The sequence below is a fragment of the Hemiscyllium ocellatum genome, chromosome 1, assembly GCF_020745735.1.
Source record: "Hemiscyllium ocellatum isolate sHemOce1 chromosome 1, sHemOce1.pat.X.cur, whole genome shotgun sequence".
Taxonomy (NCBI): domain Eukaryota; kingdom Metazoa; phylum Chordata; class Chondrichthyes; order Orectolobiformes; family Hemiscylliidae; genus Hemiscyllium; species Hemiscyllium ocellatum.
In genome coordinates, this window is record NC_083401.1 from 18,681,737 (window position 1) to 18,702,231 (window position 20,495).

Below are 20,495 nucleotides of genomic sequence, written 5' to 3' on the forward strand. Positions count from 1 at the left end.
ACTCCAGAGACGTGAGCAGTGTAATGATTGTGATGAGGTCAGCCAGGTGGACCTCACAGAATAGGAGTTCCCTGATTCGGGCTGTAAACCTGGTCCAATCAGGGAGCCCTGGCTGACAGATATAAACAGGAGTGTCAGAGGTTCTGTACACTCTGAGGGCTGGCTCTGTGGGAGCTGGGTCAGTGTCAAGGAGTCTTCACCTGTAAATAAAGGGTGACTTGGTGACAGGGCACTGGCTTCTGTGGAGTTATTTTAAGCGCAATCTAGTCTGATGCTTTCAAGCACTTTACTGAGGAAGTATCCACATGCAGCAAGACCTGGACAACAGTCAGGCTTGGACTGATACATATTAAGTGGCATTCTCAACACACAAGTATCAGGTAATGGCCAACTCCAAAAAGGAGTGAATCTAATCGTCTCCCCTTGACATTCAATGACATTACCACTACTGACTCCCCCAACACTCCTGCTGTCCCATCTCTCCACACCCCAAACCCAGCATTCCCCTGCACCAACAACCCTCCTCCTGCTATAAACATACTATGACTAACCATTGACCAGACTCTGAAATGGATCAGCCATATAAATATTGAGCAGAGACTAGGAATTCTATGTCAAGTCACCCATCTCCTATATTCCCAAAGCCTGTCCACCATCTGCAAGGTACAAGTCAGGAGTGTGGTGGAATGCTCCTCACTTGCCCGGATGGCTGCAGCACCTAAAAGACTCAAGAAGCTCCATCATCCAGGACAAAGCAGTCTGCTCGATGAACTTCCAACCAACGCTTCCAGCATTCATATCCTCCATCACCAACAATGTGACAGCAATGTGCACCATCTACAAGACACTTTGCAGCAACCAGCAAGGCTCTTTCTACAGCATCTTCCAAACCTGAGACTCTCTCTCACCTAGAGGAACGAGGGCAGCAGATATATGGGAACACCATCACTTCAAGCTCCCTTCCACATCACTCACCATCCTGACTTGTCATAGAATGTCAAGGAGAGACGATTAGATTCATTCCTTTTTGGAGCTGGTCATTATCTGACACTTCCTTCATCGTTGCTGGGTCCAAATCCTGGATCTCCCTTCCTAATAACACTGCGGATGTCCCTACAAGGCAAGGACTGCAGTTCAATGAGGCAGCTTACCACTGCTTAGTCAAGGGCAGATAGGGGTGATCAATAAAGTAGAAGAGTGTGGTGCTGGACAAGCACATCCGGTCAGGTAGCATTCAAGGTGCAGGAGAATCGGCATTTCGAGCATCAGCTCTTCATCAGGAAACAATCATGTGGCTGAGGACAGTGATATCCATATCTTATGAATGAATAAACAAAACAAGTGTTGCACTGTCAGAGATGTGTTTTTTCAGATGGGATGTGGAAGCTGCATCCTTTCTTTGTGAAATGTTCTCATTGGTATTATTCTAAAAACAGCAGGAGATTTGTCCCTGGCATCCTGGTGACTGTATTCATCTACGCAACATCACTCCAAAATTCTACCCAGCTCTTAACACATTGTTGCAATAACAGGTGGCGAAATCTGTATTCAATAAAAATGTGGAATTTAAAAAAAACCTAATGGTGGTGAAGTGACCGCTGCTAGCTGTCATAAAATCCCATTTGATTCACTAATGCCCTTTTGGGAAGGAAATCTACATCTAACTTGTTCTGGTCTACCTTTGAATGCTGACCTCCAGCAATTTGGTTGATCCTTGACCTTCGGCAATTAGGGAATATGCACTCAATGCTGATTCACCAATGGTGCCCAGATCCCATGAATACATTTTGTAAATAGTTAATTAAAGAATGAGATAAACATTTGAAGGGAGGAATGATTCGAGGCTATGGAAAGAGCAAATGAGCGATTTAACTAGGTAGCTCCTGCAAAGAGTCAGTATAGGCACAATAGGCCGAATGACCTCCTGATGAGTTTGAGGATTCCATGAATTGTGTATGAGTGCCTGAACTCAGCTCGCTAGGTCAATATTGCTAACAGAATGAAAGCATTGTCTGACAATTGACCTGAACCAGAACAAATCCAATTCAACAACCACTTCAATCACATCAGACTGAACCCTATGAAAAACCTCTGACTCATAGAGTTTCATATTCAGAACTGATTCAGCAGTGGTACTGGGAATTCAATGATAGATCCAAGTGGTAGAAAAGAACTCACTGTGAGTAAAGGCATCTTGATCGGACTGTGAACTTAAAGATGTATTCTAATGCTTTGAAAGCTCGTTTCAGAGGCTCACATTCCAAACCACGGCTTGCAATGTCAACATAGTTCGTTAGCACAGACAATAGCTTCCTGTAACGAGAGGTTTCAACATTAGAGATGGTTAAACAGAATGGAACAGTCTGTTACTTTGTTCACTTGTTTTTCTCTCTCCTCTTTTCTTGAGTGACCATATGACCATAACATATAGCGACATAATTAGTCCATTCAGCCCATCAAGTTGGCTCTGCCAATCAATCATGGCTGCTATGTTTCTCAAACCCATTCTCCTGCCTTCTTTACCTACCTCCCAATCCCCTTACTAATCAAGAATCTATCTATGTCTTAAACACCCACAGTGACTTGGCCTCCACAGCTCTTTGCAGCAATATGTTACCACAGATTCACCACCCTCTGGCTGAAGAAATTCCTCCTCATCTCAGTTCTAAAGCATCGTCCCTCCATCCTGAGGCTGTGCCCTCAGGTCCCAGTCTCTCCTACTCATGGAACCCTCTTCTCCACATCCACTCTATCCAGATCTCTCAGTGTTCTGTAAATTTCAATCAAATTCCCCTTCATCCTTCTACACTCCATCTAGCACAAAGCCAGGTTCCTTGACCACTCTCAAGACATTTTCCATAACTTTCCACGGAACTGAACTCATACCCCTACTGTTAAGTTTAAAGCCCTTTCCACAGCCCTAGTTATGCAATTCACCAGAAGTCTGGTCGGAACAGCTCCCTCATTCCCCTGTGCTGGTGTCAACGTCCCATGAATTCGAACCCTTATCTCCAACACAATCTTTGAGCCTCACATTTGCCTTTTTGACCTTCTTTGCACTGTATCAATTTGCATGGAATGCATGGAACATAGGCCTTGCTGAAGGCAGGTTTCCCTCGAATAGGAGCTGTGTATCTTCATTCATAGTTCAAAGCAGCTCCAAGCTTAACTAACTAACTAAAGTTGGGTAGACAAACATGAATTGCATCTGTCAGGACAAGCTCTAAGTTCTGAATGGATGACAGTGTGACGAACGACAAGGACATTTGGCTCTGTTGTTTGATTTCTCATATCTGAATCACAAAGTTACAGGTCACGCCACACTCCAGGACTTAAGCACAAGGTTGGCATCTCAGTGCAGTACTGAGCAAGATATGCACATTCAGATGTACTTACTTCGGGATGAAACATTGAACTGAGACCCCCATCTCATGTGGGAGCCTTTTGGAGTTGAGCAATAAAGCTCTCCTGGCCATTATTTATCCGTTAATCAATACAACTGAAAGCAAATCATACTGTAATTACAATCTTGCTACTTGTGTGAGATTGATAGAAAATCAGAGGGCCACTGTTTAAAGACGAAGACTGTTTAAGACTGAGATAAGGAGATCTTTTTTCCTCACAGATGGTCATGACTATCTGGAAAAGTCTTCCTCAGACGGTGGTAGAAACAGAGTCCCTGAATTTTTTAAATTAGACATAGATAGATTCTTGATAAGAAGGGGATAGAGAGTTATCAAGGGAAGGTGGGTTTACCTGACTGAATGGTGCAGCTGGGCTTGAAGTGTCGAGTGGCCTACTCTTCCTAATTCGTATGTTAATATGAGATGTGTAAATTAAACTCTCCCACAACGCAAGATTAACGTCACTTTCTGTTTGCAAACCATTTTGGAATGGTCTGAAGTCATGAACGATGCTATAAAAATGCAAACTCTTTCCTCTGTGTAAAACATATGCCCATGAGCTAATGGTATTATAGGTCTCCGTGTCATCACTGACAATTGTTGTAAAAGCCCATCTGGTTCAGTGATGTCCCTTAAGGAAGGGAATTGTAGCACCCTTAGCAGTGTGACCTACCCGTGACTCCTGAACCAAAGAAATGAGGTTGACTCCGAAATACCCTTTGAATTTTGTAATTCTGAACTCTTTAATTTCTTCATTTTTCTAATTCATTCCTAAGATCTGTAATGCTGGAGTTTTCACTTCTCTATTTTCCAATTTGTTTTTTCCCTGAGAATTCGTATTTAAGAATCTGTATCAAGGTACTTTTGTATCGAAGAAGCACGCTAAGTGGCAACTTGTAAACTTTTCATTTGAGTCGATGTGACCATAAAGCTAATTCTAAGATTCTGAGAATTCTGAGAACTGGCTGAGGAAGCCATTCTATTCAAGGGAATTGAGGGATGCTGGGCTGGGCAGTGCCACTGACATCCCATGAAGGAATAAAGAAAATTAATGATGGAGAGACATAAATCGTGGAATTGTAAAGCACAGAAGAAGGCTATTCATCCAACATTCCTGCGCCTGCTACTTGCAACAGTTCACCCATCCATCCCACCCTGGCAATGTTTTTCTACAACCTCTACCATCGGGGAGAAGGTACAGAAGCCTGAACACACGCATCAGCCAGTTTCGAAACAGTTTCTACCCTACTGTTGTTAGAATACTGAATGGACTCACAAACTCTTAACATTCGCCTGGACCTGTGTTTTTGTTTTTGCTGCCGTTACCTATTATTTACTTATCGATGCTACTTAACTCTGTGATCTTCCTGTATTGCTCGCAAGACAAAGCTTTTCACTCTGCCTTGGTACACATGACAATAAATTCAATTCAATTCCATTCAACAGCACTCCTCATTCCCCGTACCCTGGCAATCTTTCCTTCTCAAGTACAGTATTTATTCAAAACTGTTTTTAAAGTTATGATCAAATCTGACACGCCAGGCAGTGCATTTCTGTTTATAACAGCTCATTGCACAACAAATGGTTCAGCGAAGTTAATTTAATTCCAAGTTTAATTTCAAAACGAGGAGATGTAGTGAAACCTGATATCGTAAACTGAAGCCAGTGAGAAATACACCTGAAGGAAGCTCCTTATATAAAGGTTGTCAAATATTTAGAATAAGCTGCCAAGCCAGATAGTTGTGCAGTAGGAATGAAATTTCATAGAATCCCTATTGTGCAGAAACAGGCCCTTTGGCCCAACAAATCCACACCAACCCTCTGAACAGTAACCCACCCAGACCCATTCCCCCTATCCTACATTTATCCTTGACAAATGCACCTAACCTACATAGCCCTGAACTACGGGCAATTTAGCATGATCAATTCAACTAACCTGCACATCTTTGGTCTGTGGAAGGAAACCAGAGCACCCGGAGGAAACCCACACAGACACGGGGAGAATGTGCAAACTCCACACAGACGGTTGCCTGGGTCTGTGGCTCTGTGAGGCAGCAGTGCCAGTCACTGAGCCACAGTGCCACCCATGAAGCTGCATTCTGAACATGGACACAGGGATTGGAATCAAGGAAGTTTGGCTTTCTTGAATACAATGGCTTCTTCCCATCTTTGGCTTATTTTCTGAACATAGCTGGAAGTTTGAGTTGATAACCGAGACCAGTAGGACTTCTCTTGTCAAACCACAACCCAATGCGCAGCTAGTTCCCAGGCAACCTTTAATAACATCAGCCTTTCTTTCTAATGTAATCTTGCCTCAACTGACTGCCCAGTCTTTCAGAGAGAGTTTCTCTTCTGCTGACTTCTGCTCAGGGGTCACAGATGCAATTGAAGCCAGCGACCTCTGACTGATCCATTTAAACTCTAGCTGGTTTAAAACAAAAACACAAACATTTTCTCTGTAAAACATACTTATAAGCCAAAGTGGCGCTGAAGTGCTGTCGGATATAAGCTTCAAGGACAGCATTGAAGTGTTGGAACTTCCTGTCTGCTATCAGGCCAATAAGAAACACCTGAAATCACATAAAGATGCAATCAGACATTAACAAGTCAACATTGTACTCTTACGAGAGCTAAGTACTGTTAATGATGGAAATCTGAAACAGAAAGATAAAGCAATGGGAAACTTCAGCAAGTCAGTCAGCATCTGTGGAGAGAGAGAAGCAGAATTAACATTTTAGGTCTCTATCTCCTCAGTGATCTGGGAGTCTGAATGACTAGGTCAGCATAAACATTCACGTGCACACTGAGATCTGGAGCTACAGACAACGATGGTAGAGGCTTTAGCTTTCTTTCTAACACAAGAGGCCTTGTGGTGCAGGATCATAGTTCTTCGAAGTTGGAGTCGCAGGTAGACAGGGTAGTGAAGAAGGCGTTTGGTATGCTTGCCTTTATTGAATATAGGAGTTGGGATGTCATATTGCAGCTGTACAGGACATTGCTTTTGGCCATTTTTGGAATACTGCATTCAATTCTGGTCACCCTGCTATAGGAAAGACCTTGTCAAATTTGAAAAGGTTCAGAAAAGATTTATGAGGATGTTACTGGGGTTGGAACATTTCAGCTGAAGGGAGAGGTTGAATTGGCTGTGGCTGTTCTCCCTGGAGCGTCAGAGGCTGAGGGGTGGTCTTACAGAAGTTTATTGAATCATGATGGTCATGGATAGGGTGGACAGACAAAGTCTTTTTCCTGAGGTAGGGGCATCCAAAATTAGAGGGCATGGGTTTAAGGTGAGAGGGGAAAGATAGAAAGGGACCTAAGGGGAAACATTTTCTTGTAGAGGGTGGTGCGTGTATGGAATATGCTGCCAGAGAAAGTAGTGGAGGCAGGTACAATGACAACATTTGAAAGACATCTGGATGGGTCAATGAATAGGAAGGGTTTGGAGGGATATGGGCCAAATGCGGGCAAATGGGACTAGATTAGTTTAGGATATCAGATTGGCATGGATGTGTTGGACTGAAGGGTCTGCTTCCATGATTTACGTCTCTGTGACTCTATGATATATGACTGACCTACAATCTCTCTCACTTTTACTGCCTGCCACTGATGTGTGTTTGGAGTTTGATGCTCAAAGCTGTGAACACATTTTCCTTGGGTATTGAGTTTTGGAGTTCTGGGGCAGGACCCAAACCCAGACATTCTGATTCAGAGGCAGCAGCGCTCCCAAGTACATTGATGGGCCTTTTCAATACGCAAGGAGATTGTCTTTGAATAACAAACACATAGTTATTAAATATCAACAACACAGAATCGAGGCCACGCGTGACTGCAAGTGTCAGTGAGCAACCATCCATCTTTCTTCATCCAATTCCACGGATATATAACTCTCAGGAGAAACAAATCTTGCCCTCACCACTGAAGCAAATTGCAACTCATATTCAAAATGACCAGAGCAGGTTCATCCTTCAACTCAGATGCAAAAGCAAACTATTCATATTGTACCAGATTGATTGGGCTTCAGTAACCATGAGTCTGTGCAATTCCAGAATCCAAATTAGGGGAGTCAAGTGACTGTACTCCAGAAGGTGGAGGGGAGATTTACCAGGATGTTGATGAGCTGGAGTGATGAAGAGAGATTGGACAGTCTGGGGTCGTTGAGCAAAGGTGCTTGAGACGGTCATGACTCAGATATATAAAATAATGATGGGCATGGACAGGGTAGACAGGAAGAAATATATTCCCTTGTTGAAGTGATCAAGGACTTGGGCATAGATTTAAGGTAAGGGGTAGGAGGTTTAGAGGAGATGTGAGGATAAACTTTTTCACCTAGAGGGTGGTAGGAATCTGGAAGCCACTACCTGTAAGGGTGGGAGAGGCAGAAACACTCATAACATTTAAGAAGTGTTTAGATGTGTTACCAAGACATACCAGGCTTTGGGCCAAGTGCAGGAAAATAGGGATGAGAATAGTGAGGTGGTTGTTTTTGACTGGCTCAGGCATAATGGGCTGAAGGCTTGTTTTCTGCGGCTACTGACCTGTATAGCTCTCTACGACTGTGAATTAATTTTCAGAAACAAGTGTTTATTCTTCTTATCACATCACTTACTTTTGTGATAAATTATTAATAAGTGCAAGTAATGTAAACATTTTACTGCACCAGTAAACTCTGAAAATGTAATGAGTGTTTCTGTCTCTCCCACCCTTACAGGTAGTGGCTTCCAGATTCCTACCACCCTCTGGGTGAAAAAGTTTAGCCTCACATCTCCTCTAAACCTCCTGCCCCTTACCTTAAATCTATGCCCCAGTCCTTGATCACTTCAACAAGGGAATATATTTCTTCCTGTCTACCCTGTCCATGCCCATCATAATTTTATATATCTGAGTCTGAAGAGAAAGGGGAGCATATCCTTGAAAGTTGCTAAACAATCTCATAGACTGGACCCAGGGCGGTCTTAGTTTCATAGAACATAGAGCAGTACAGCACAGAGAGGCCCTTCAGCCCACGATGTTGTGCTGACCACTGATCCTCATGTATGCACCCTCAAATTTCTGTGACCATATGAATGTCCAGGAGTCTCTTAAATGTCCCCAATGACCCTGCCTCCACAACTGCTGCTGGCAACGCATTCCATGCTCTCACAACTCTCTGTGTAAAGAACCCGCCTCTGACGTCCCCTCTATACTTTCCTCCAACCAGTTTCGTTCGGTACCGGTTAAAATTTGTGCCGCATTTTTTTTAAACTCTGAAAAATAGTTCTGATTTAATGGGAGATTTCCAGAGTCAAACATGGATTTAGGTAATTACTTTCAGCATCCAGCACACTGGACCTCATTTTAGAGTTCTTGACCTACTCCCAAAGACAACAGCAGTGTAGGGAGAAGATCCAAAGTCAAACTTTCCCTGGATAATCAACCCCAGCCTTGCCAATATTCACTATTTGTCCAAGGATAACAGCCATCGCCAAGTTAGGTCCAGAATGAAACTCACTCTGCATCATGCCTAGAGCCCAGGATGAGAAGACTGTGTTACAGAGTGACACTGCTTTCCATTTCATGCCCCTGCCAACTCCTGGGGGTTTGGTTTTCCTTGACCTAAAGAGTTGGAACAGAAGATGGCCCAAAACTAATCTATTTCACAAGAGGCTGCATTGAATATCCACTAGCCTGCAGTAGATAGCTGCTTTAGCCAATGAAGGACTCAGTGACACTCTTCAGCTACCAACAGAGCAACTTGAAATTCCAAATATATGACAACTATTATATTTATCTACTTTTTCTGTAATTTCTTTAAATAATTCAATAAATGCACATTCTGTATTAAAACCTGTACTGCTCACTCAATTATAGTTTCAGTTTCATGATCCTTTTCTAATACACGCTTCCTTCAGTCCTCTAGCACAATTCCTTTTCGGAATAGATTTGTGTACATATTTATTAATATATGCAATAATGTTGCTGTTGTTTCATTCCGAACATCTTTTAGTATGGATGGATACAATGGGTGTGTCCCCTAAGGTTACCAATTATCTTCTCACTTTCAAACTTAAGAGTTTTTGTATTTTTCTTAATCACTTCCCCTGATGATTTGTACTCCTAATACTCAGGCAAAACAATTACTCATTTACATTCATCACCATAGCAATAGATGCATGTCAAAGGAGCTCACTTTGTGTGAACTATTTCTGACATGTGATTCAAAATCCAACTTTTCAGAAGTTAATGAGTTTAACAACATGTTGTGACTGTGGACTTGTCTAATTTGGTGAAAAAAAAAGAAACGTGTTTGGAGTTTGGCTAGCTCAGTTGGCTGGACAGCTGATTTGCAATGCAGAGTGATGCCAATAACATGGGTTTGATTCTCACACTGGCTGAAGTTACCATGAAGGACTTTTCTTCTCAACCTCTCTCCTTGCCTGAGGTGTGGTGACCCTCAGGTTAAATACTGGATCAGGAGTAGGCCATTCAACCGACTAACCACGGACATTTACTACAAGCCTACCGAATCCCACAGCCACCTTAACTGTACCTCTTCCCACCCTACCTCCTGTAAAAACACCATCCCTTATTCCCAATTCCTCTGCCTCTGCCACATCTGTTCCCACGATGACTAATTCCATCTTAGAAAATCCCAAATGACCTCCTTCTTCCAAGATCACAATTTCCCTCCCACGTGGTTCATGATGCCCTCCAGTGCATCTCCTCCACTTCCTGTACCACTGCCCTTGAATCCCACCCCTCCCAATACAACAACGACAGAATCCCCCTGGTCTTCACATTCCACCCCACCAACCTCTGCATACATCGCATCATCCTCCGCCACTTCCACCACCTACAACCAGACCCCACCACCAGAGATATATTTCCCTCCCCACCCCTATCAGCGTTCCAAAAAGGCCATTCCCCCTGCAATTCCCTTGTCAGGTCCACATCCTCCACTAGCCCACATCCCACTCCCAGTACCTTACCCTGCCGCTACAGCAAGTGCAAAACTTGTTCCAAACCACTTCCCTCACCTCCGTTCAAGGCCCCAAAGAATTGGTCAGAAATTTACCTGTACCTCCACCAATGTCATCTGCTATATCCATTGCACACAATGTGGTCTTCTCTACATCGGGGAGACAGGATGTCTACTTGGGATCATTTCAAAGAACATCTCTGGGACACCCACACCAACAATCCCCACCACCCCATGGCTGAACACTTCAACTCCCCCTTCCACTCCATCAAGGACATGCAGGTCCTCGGCCTCTTCCATTGCCAAACCCTTACCACCCGATTCCTGCAGGAAGAATACCTCATACTCTGCCTTGGGATCTTGCAACCACACAGTATTAATGTGGATTTCAGTAATTTCCTAATTTCCTCTCCCTGCTACATTATCCTAGTCCCAAGCCTCCAACTTAGCACCACTTTCCCATCTATCTGCTCTGCTCCATCCTCCTCTTCGATCTATCACTTTCTTCCTCACCTTCATCTACCTAACTTTACTTCATAAAAATGTGTCTCTCTGACTTAAAATTAACAACTCATTCAGCATTCACTGCCATTTGTGGAAGGGAGTTCCAAACCTCGAGAAGTTAGAATGGATAGAAGTGCTTCCAACATCTCTCCTGAACAGTCTGGCCCTAATTCTCTGACGACACCCCTCGTTCTAGAATCCCCAACCAGTGGAAGTAATTTATCTTTATCTACCTTGTCTCTCCCTGTTAATATCTTGAAGACATTGATCAGATTACCCCTTAATCTTTGAAAGGAAACAGATCTAATTTGTACAATCTCTCCTCAAAATGAATCCCTGAGGTCCAGATACCATCGTGGTACTACCAGAGGCACCTCTCCCTAAGTCCTATGGTCTGGTAGGAATATGGCAATGTTACCTTTGGCTTTTGATTTTTCTTTTCTCTCGCTCTGTTTCCCTAATTTTAAATCTGTACTGAAATATTGTTAACCGGTCACATCTGTCAATCCAATCTGCAATTCTTTGCTCTGTAAATGATTGCTCGATGCTAGTCTGCGGTGAATGAGTATAGATTACCCTTCAGAGATGTAGGGAAACTCATAAATATAATAGAGTATGGTTATGTCACCAATAATTCAATGGCTTGGATAATAATTAAACAGAACTACACGTAATTTACAGCATAGAAACAGCCTAAAGGTCTAAGTTTATGTTCTCCCGGAACCTTTAAAGCAGAGAACATGACCTCATCTCCCACAATGGTTGTTCAAGAATATGAATTCAGCTGTGGAATTGTCATAAAATCAATGGGTTAATTAAAGCCCATAAAAGTGGAAATCTGCATTACCCTAGGATTGATTTCAATCCCATGACAACTTGGTTGAACCTTACCTGCTCTCTGAGGCGGTCTAGACACCTACTTGGTTACAGTGACTGGTAAAATGCCCACCTAACGTGGGACACCTAAAGATGGAGAATTAATCCCAATCTTACCAATGACATGTAGTCAAAATATAAATTGATAACCTTCCAATCTGCCTCTGGCACTAATGTAAGGCGTAGCTTTTTATTTATTCAAGAAATGTGGGCATCTCTGACCAGGGTAGTATGTATTGCCCAACCTTAGTTCCCCTTGAGAAGGGAGCAGCGAGGACTCTGCTTGAACTGCTGCAGTGCTTGTGCAGTAGATGGACCCACAATGCTTTGAGAGAGGGAGTTCCAAGTGACACTGCAGGAACAGTGTTATATTTTCAAGTCAGGATGGTGAGTGGCTTGAAGGGGAACTTGCAGGTATTGGTGCTCCCATGTGTCTGCTACCCTTGCCCTTCTGGACGATGGTGACCATAGATGTGTGAGGAGGTACAGCCTAAAGAGCCTTGGTGAATTTCTGCAGTGCATCTTGTAAATGGTTCCCACAGCTGCTATTGAACATCAATAGTTGAGCAATGGATGCGGTGCCAATCAAGTGGGCTCCTTCATCTTGGATAGTGGCAGGCTTCTTGAGAGTCATTGCAGCTTCATCCATCCAGTGGGGAGTATTCCATAACACCCCTGTCTTGTGCCCTGGTGGGCAGGCATTTGGGACCCAGAAGGTGAGATATGTGCCATTGAATTCCCAGTTTCTGATCAGTTTTTGTAGCTACTGTATTTATATAGCAAGTCCAATTGAGTTTTTGGCCAAATGATGTTGCTAGTGGAAGATTTGGTGATGGTAACACCACTGAATGTCAAGGGAGGATTGTTAAATTATAAGAACGAGGAGCAGGAGCGGGCAATTCGGACTCCACTTTCCCACCCATTCTCCATAACCCTTCAATCAATTACTAATTAAAAGTTTGTGGGCAGCATAGTTCCTCACAGTGCCAGAGACCCGGGTTCAATTCCCGACTCAGGCGACTGTCTGTGTGGAGTTTGCACATTCTCCCCGGTTTCCTCCCACAGTCCAAAGATGTGCAGGTTAGGTGAATTGGCCATGCTAAATTGCCCATAGTGTTAGGTGTAGGGGAATGTGTCTGGGTGGGTTGCGGGTCGGCGTGGACTTGTTGGGCGGAAGGGCCTGTTTCCACACTGTGAATAATCTAATCTAGTCTGTTTCCTTCTTATTTTTATTCAATGTCTTGGCATCCACGGCACTCTGGGTTAATGAATTCCATTCATTTATGACCCTTTCAGCTCTGTTTTAAATCTGCAACACATTATCCGAAAACTATGACCTCTCGTTCTAGATTGCTCCACATGTGGAAACATCCTCTCTATTTCTACTTTGTCATTTTTAGCATCTTCTGTACCTCAATTAGATCTCATCTCATTCTTCTAAGCTACAAATAGCATAGGCCTAAACTGCTCAATCTCTCTTCATAAGACAAACCCGTCATCTCTGGAATCAATCTAGTGAACTTCCTTTGAACTGCCTCCAATGTAACTACATTGATTCCTGATGAAGGGCTTATGCCCAAAACCTCGATTCTCCTGCTCCTAGGTGCTGCCTGACCTGTTGCGCTTTTCCAGCAACACACTCTTGACTCTCAGCTCCAACATCTGCAGTCCTCACTTTCTCCAATGTAACAACACCCCTCCTCAAGTAAGAAGACCAAAATTGTACACAATACTTCAGGTGCATTCTCACTCATGCTTTGTACAACTGCTGCCACACTTGCTTACTTTTATACACTATTTCCTTAACAATAAATGCCAAATTCTATTTGCCTACCTGATTACCCACGTACTAGGTTTCTGCAATTCTCCATTTTGAAATTTCACTCCATTTATACAATCAGTTGCCTTTCAACTATTGTGACCAAGGTGGATAACTTCACACTTGTGCACAATAACCTACACCTGCCAAATTTTGGCCCATTCACGTAATCATACCCATTTGTCAAATTCTTATTTCTTTGTTGCAACTTGTCTTCCCATTTATTTTAGAGTCATGTGCAAATTTGGTGATAGTACCTTATTGCGTCCAAGACATTAATATAGATTATCAATAGTTACTTGCCACTTATCAGGCCAAGTCTGGATATTGCCCAGGTCTTGCTGTATGAGAACATGGACTGGTTCAGTATCTGAGGAGTCCCAAATGGTGCTGAACACTGCACAATCATCTGTGAGCATCCCCACTTCTGACCTGCTATTGGAGGGAAGGTCATTGATGGAGAAACTGAAGATGATTGGGCCTAAGATACTACTCTGAGGAAGCTACCTCTGAGGCAGGAGACCCAAGTTCAAGTCCTGCCTGTTCCAGAGGTGAATCCTAACATCTCTGGATAGGTTAATTGGAAAATATTTACCCAGAGATGTCCTGGAGCTGAGATAATTGACCTCCAATAATCATAAGCACCTTTCTGTGTGCCAGGTATGACACCAACCAGCGAAGAGTTTGCCCCGATACTCATTGACTCCAGTTCTGCTAGAGTTTCGTGTGGAGAAAGTGAAGTCTGCAGATGCTGGAGATCAGAGCTGAAAATGTGTTGCTGGAAAAGCGCAGCAGGTCAGGCAGCATCCAAGGAACAGGAGATTCAACGTTCGGGCATAAGCCCTTCTTCAGGAATGAGGAGAGTGTGCCAGGCAGGCTAAGATAAAAGGTAGGGAGGAGGGACTTGGGGGAGGGGCAATGGAGATGTGATAGGTGGAAGGAGGTCAAGGTGGGGGCGGAGAGTCAGGAAGAAGATTGCAGGTTAGGAAGGCGGTGCTGAGTTCGAGGGATTTGACTGAGACAAGGTGGGGGGAGGGGAAATGAGGAAACTGGAGAAATCGGAGTTCATCCCTTGTGGTTGGAGGGTTCCTATGCGTTCCTACCCTCCAACCACAAGGGATGAACTCCGATTTCTCCAGTTTCCTCATTTCCCCTCCCCCCACCTTGTCTCAGTCAAATCCCTCGAACTCAGCACCGCCTTCCTAACCTGCAATCTTCTTCCTGACCTCTCCGCCCCCACCCCACTCCGGCCTATCACCCTCACCTTGGCCTCCTTCCACCTATCACATCTCCAACGCCCCTCCCCCAAGTCCCTCCTCCCTACCTTTTATCTTAGTCTGCTGGACACACTCTCCTCATTCCTGAGGAAGGGCTTATGCCCGAAACGTCGAATCCCCTGTTTTAGGGCTTCGTGTGGCCATACTCGGTCAAATGTGGCCTTGTTGTCAAAGGGCAGTCACTTTCACCTCACCTCTGGAACTCAGGATGCCGGTAAATCAAGAAACAACGCCAAAGGCATTAAACACTTGCCTGGATGGGTGCAGCTCCAATAACACTCAAGAAGCTTGACACCATCGAGGATAAAGCAGCCTGCTTGACTGGTGCCACACCCACTACGTTCAACTTTGATTCACTCCATCTCAGGTGCACATTTGGCAGCAGCATGTGCCATTTACAAAATCTCACTGAGGTTCTTTGAAAGCATTTTCCATAAACAGGGCCCTGTCACAGTTAGAAGAACAAAGCTAGCAACAGCATGGGAATACCACCACCTGACTTGGAATTGTATTCCTAAATTGTCGCTGTGTTAAAGTCCTGTTGCAACCTCCATGATGGCATTGGTAGAAATACCTGCACTGCAAGACAGAAAATCCTCAAGAAAAGAGACTCACTCTCATCTCAAGGGAAATTCAGGACGGGCAGTAAATAGTGGTCTTTCCAATGATATATACATCCCATAAATTACAAGTTTTATTGCTTGAAGGGTTGTAGAGGGAGTTAAATTGAAAATGTTTTGGTTGAAAATAAAACAATTGTCCCAATGTGTTCCGCTCCTCAAGTGCCAGTCACAGATGTTTGATAGGCTTATTTAAAGGAAATGATGAGTACACTTTTGCCCTTAGGTACTCGTTCAGCCCAGAAGGTGGTACTTTCTAGGCCAGGCTCCCATGGCAACCATTATATTTGCCCAGCGATCAGTAAGCCTGAATGCAGACTTCGTCCCTTGGCATGAATAAAGAGTCCATGTTGGAATTAGAATCACAAGAGTGTGGATATAGGCCCTTCAGTCCAACAAGTCCACTCTGGCCCTCCAAAGAGTAACCCACCCAGACCCATTCCCCAACATTTACCCCTGACTAATAACCTAATAATTCATCCAACCTGCACATCTTTAGATTGTGGGAGGAAACCCATGCAGACACAGGGAGAATGCACAAACTCCACCTAGTCGCCTGAGGCTGGAATCGAACCTGGGTCCCTGGTGCTGTGAGGCAGCAGTGCTAACTACTGAGCCACCGTGCTGCCCCATGTATTTGTTTCCTTTCTGCTCACCCACCCTCTGATTTCTTCTCCGCATAACACTCATGCCAATATGTTTTAGAAAACAGTATTTACCTCCATTAGATGAAAAGAAAGTATTCACATTCATATATGGCCTTTTAACAGCTTGCCAATCTTACACAGCATGTTTTGGCTACTGAAGCAATTCAGTTGCAGTCATTATTGCAATAGAGGAAGTGAGGCAGTGAACATAAGCACAGCAAGATCCCGCTAACAGTTAACGTTATTATTTTGATTGAGGGACAGGTGTTGACTTGGATGCCAAAGCCTAGCAGTATCCCGCTGCTGTTCTTCAAAGCTTCATGGGAAATTGACAGTGACTCGGTTGAGTGTCTAAGATGAAAAGGGTCACCTCCTTATGCAGCATAGAAATGAGATGTCAGCTTCATCAATCAATATAAACCTCTAGAGTGGAACGCAGAGTAGTGCTACCTACTGAGGCCAGATAGTAAATTACTCAGCGAGCCAAAGAACCTTATGTATCTTCGAAATCTCCAGCTAACAGCGAACACCAATCGTGTCAAGGCTCAGCTAATCACTGGGCAACTATCTCAGCCTGTCAAGCGGAAACAGTGAGCACAAACTTTCATTTAACACAGGAGGAAGAGGCTGGAAATATTGAAAGAAAGTCTCCAAACTGGGACTTGAGCTCACAACCTCGGACTCTGAGGTGAGAACACTTTCAGAACTTTAACAGAGCGTCTCCAAAATAAGTGCGGATCTCAGCTGGGCTCGTGCCAGCGGTGTTCCTTCTGGGTTCGTAGATCGCAGGGTCACATCCCACTCCAACCACAAGTGGCAGCATTCTGTCTCTGACGACAAAGGCTTGTGCAGCGATGGTCAACTCTGCGCGCACTATCGCCTGAGGGGCCAAATGATTCATTGGATCTTTAAATGATTCTCTAATTTCTCTGACCTCCCTGTGGCCAGACTTCTCATATCTCTCTGAAACATAGCAACTTAAGTAAAAAAGGTTCAGTTGTAGCCCTCCAGACCTACTCTGCTGTTCAATATGACCACGACAATTTCATCGAACTCAGTACCCTGTTCCAGCCCTTTACCCATGAGAACGATGAGGAAGTGAGGGCTGCAGACACTGAAGATCAGAGAATTTGTGTTGCAAATGTTTCGTCCCCTGTCTAGGTGACATCCTCAGTGCTTGGGAGCCTCTTGTGAACCGCTTCTGTAATGTTTCCTCCGACATTTATAGTGACTTGTCTCTGCCACTTCCAGTTGTCAGTTCCAGCTGTCCGCTGCAGTGGCTGGTATATTGGGGTCAGGTCGATGTGTTTGTTGACCTGGACCCAACATACCGGCCACTGCAGCGGACAGCTGGAACTGACAACCGGAAGCGGCAGAGACAAACCACTATAAATGCAGGAGGAAATATCACAGAAGTGCTTCACAGGACACTCCCAACCACTGAGGATGTCACCTAGACAGGGGACGAAACGTTTGCAACACAGATTCCCAGCTCGGCGAACAGAACCACAACAACGAGCACCCGAGCTACAAATCTTCTCCCAAACGCTGAAGATCAGAGTCAAGAGTGTGATGCTGGAAAAGCACAGCAGGTCAAGCAGCATCCGAGGAGCAGGAGGATCAACATTTCAGGCATAAGCCCTTCATCATTCCTGATGAAGGGCTTATGCCTGAAACATCAATTCTCCTGCTCCTCGGATGCTGCCTGACCCACTGTGCTTTTCCAGCACCACACTCTCAACCCATAAGAAGTTATCTAACTCCTTCTTGAAAATATACAACCTGTTTGCTGCAAGCTCTTTCTCTGACGAGGTCTTCCACAGGTTCACCATTCTCTGGATGAGGAAATTTCTCCTCATCTTTGTCCCAAAAGGCTTACCCCCATATTCTGAGATGTTGACCGCTGGTTCTGGACTCCCCAGTGAGTGGGAAGAGTAGACTCTCTGGATATTTGTCAGCGATAATGTTCTCGCTAGATTATAACTTAAGGTAGCGATCCTCCCATTTGACGAACTGTTTCTTGCATTTCTCTCTTCTGTCAGAATCTTTCAGGTTTCTGTACGGGTAGCTCGGTGGCGCTGGTATTCATCAGGATTTCCTGATGAAGGGCTTTTGCCCGAAACGTCGATTTTCCTGCTGTTCGGATGCTGCCTGACCTGCTGTGCTTTTCCAGCACCACTCGAATTTTGGAGGGCAGCCAATTTTCTCCAGAAGCTTTAAAAGACCGGCTCCGCTTACTTGCTCGGCGATCTTCCCGAGATTGATGATGCCACTAAGTAGTGATTTTATTTCCAAGCAGAGACAGTAAGGTTTGTGCAGATCCTGTAAAGTTATGACTTCCCAAGTGGAATGAACTCAGGCTGTTTAGCATCAGCACCTGGAGCTTTGCCCATGAGAAGTGAGTCAATACCTTCATTAAGCTCCTCCACTGTGGATTTGATGTCGAGTTCTGTCACAACAAGTAGACTCTCTGGATATTTGTCAGCGATAATGTTCTCGCTAGATTATAACTTTAGGTAGCGATCCTCCCATTTGACGAACTTTTATTGCAGTCAGTGATGACTTCTCTGTCTTGTCTTCAATGAAGTTGTTACTTTACTGATGGACCTGTTGCCTTTTGATACATACTCCAGACATTCTGTACACTGAAACACATCTGACTGAGACGTAGCCATTAGTCATCGAAGTCTAGCAGTCTGTTGGACTTTACTCAAGTGTCTCAGTGCACAGCAGTGTTCACTTTTAGATACCGTTTGTAATTACTGAAAACAGATCTAATAGCTTCAATAACAGGTTTCATGACAGCGACTTGAACTTAGCAATATTTTCGGCTCTTGGCTGAGCATGTGGTATTGTAGATGGTTACCTGAACTATGCTTCATTTTGTTCTGCTCTCTGTGAATTCCAGCAGATCATCTGTTTGACTGAGTCACAGAATGGTTGTTTTTCTTTAAAATCTGGATGTTGATGAAGTTAATATGAGAATGGCATTTGAATGAAAAATCTTCAAGGGAGGCTTTCTTGCCCTGGGTGCACACCAGAAAGTGATCTGTATCGCAGCCAGCATATTAAAAAAAAAGTACCTTGTCTGGTGATCAAATCCGCCTGTACCAACATCCTGATGTTTGATGTCTCCAGAACATCTTGAGGCGTAACTGTCTCTAAAAGAAGCAGTTATTTTCACAACGTGTCAGCTACCATCTTGGTCCAAAAGAACTACAGTTACAGAGGTGAAATAAAAGTGACTGCTCTTGGCATCAAGGTCACATTCGACTGACTGTGGCATCCAGGACCCCTAGAAAATTGGAGTCAATGGGAGACAGGGGGTGTCCTCTGGTTGGGGGCATACCTAACCACAATGTTGAGAGTGAACCATCTTCAGCTGCCCCCTTCAAAATGACCTTCCCACCATCATAAGGTCAGGAGTGGGGATGTTTGCTGGTGAATTGCACAACATTCAGCACTAATCCTTCAGTTATTGCAGTACATTTCTAAATTCAGCCACATCTTGGCAACATTCAGTCTTGGGCTGATGAATGATAATGAACGTTGCCACACAAAACCAAGTAATGATCATTTCGACATTGGACAATCTAACCAACTCTCTTTGACATTCAATGAAGTCACCAATACTGAATCCCCCACTACCGACATTTTGAGAAGTACCATTGACTAGAAGCTGAACTAGATTTGCCGAATAAATACTGTTGGTATAACAGCAGTTTTCAGCACTTAACTCTCCAAAGCCTAACCATCATCTACCAAGCACAAATCAAGAGTGTTGAAGTTAATGGTGCTGGAAAAGCACAGCAGGTTAGGCAACATCCGAGGAGCAGGAGAACTGATATTGACTCTGGTCCCTCGTACTGAACTATGGCATTTTGCAGTCTATCCAGTTCCACAGTGATCACAGTTGTCTGGACTGTCAACCAGCCACCATTGTCTGTCAATCCCGCATCCACGGTATTGGTCCTCCAGCTGCCAATCAAAAAGTTGCTATCTTCTTTCTTTTTGGATGTTTTGCTGTTTGCCTGGTGCAATGGATTCTGTCAACTTGGCAAAACTACCAGAGCTGCCCAGACATCAGGATGTCTATCCATAACTACCGGAGCTGCCCAGGCATCAGAATGTCCATCCATATCTAACAGAGCTGCCCAGACATCAGAATGTCCATCCATATCTAATAGAGCTGCCCAGGCATCAGAATGTCCATCCTTAACTAACGGAGTTGCCCAGGCATCAGGATGTCCATCCATAACTAACAGAGCTGCCTCGGCATCAGGATGTCCATCCATAACTAACAGAGCTGCCTCGGCATCAGGATGCCCATCCATAACTAACGGAGTTGCCAGGCATCAGGATGCCCATCCATAACTAACAGAGCTGCCTCGGC

The 20,495-nt window shown here is 44.2% G+C and overlaps 1 protein-coding gene across 2 annotated transcripts in view; it reads right to left on the minus strand.

Moving 5' to 3' along the window:
* Positions 1 to 20,495, minus strand: part of LOC132824791 (dedicator of cytokinesis protein 2-like) — a 1,235,709-nt gene that overhangs the window by 884,529 nt on the left and 330,685 nt on the right. For both annotated transcript variants that reach the window (XM_060839646.1, XM_060839560.1), the window contains exons 21-22: positions 5,874 to 5,974; positions 2,179 to 2,313 (exon numbers count right to left, since the gene is read on the minus strand). In XM_060839646.1, coding sequence (XP_060695629.1) covers positions 2,179 to 2,313; positions 5,874 to 5,974 — 236 coding nt within the window. The remainder of the gene's footprint in view (positions 1 to 2,178; positions 2,314 to 5,873; positions 5,975 to 20,495) is intronic.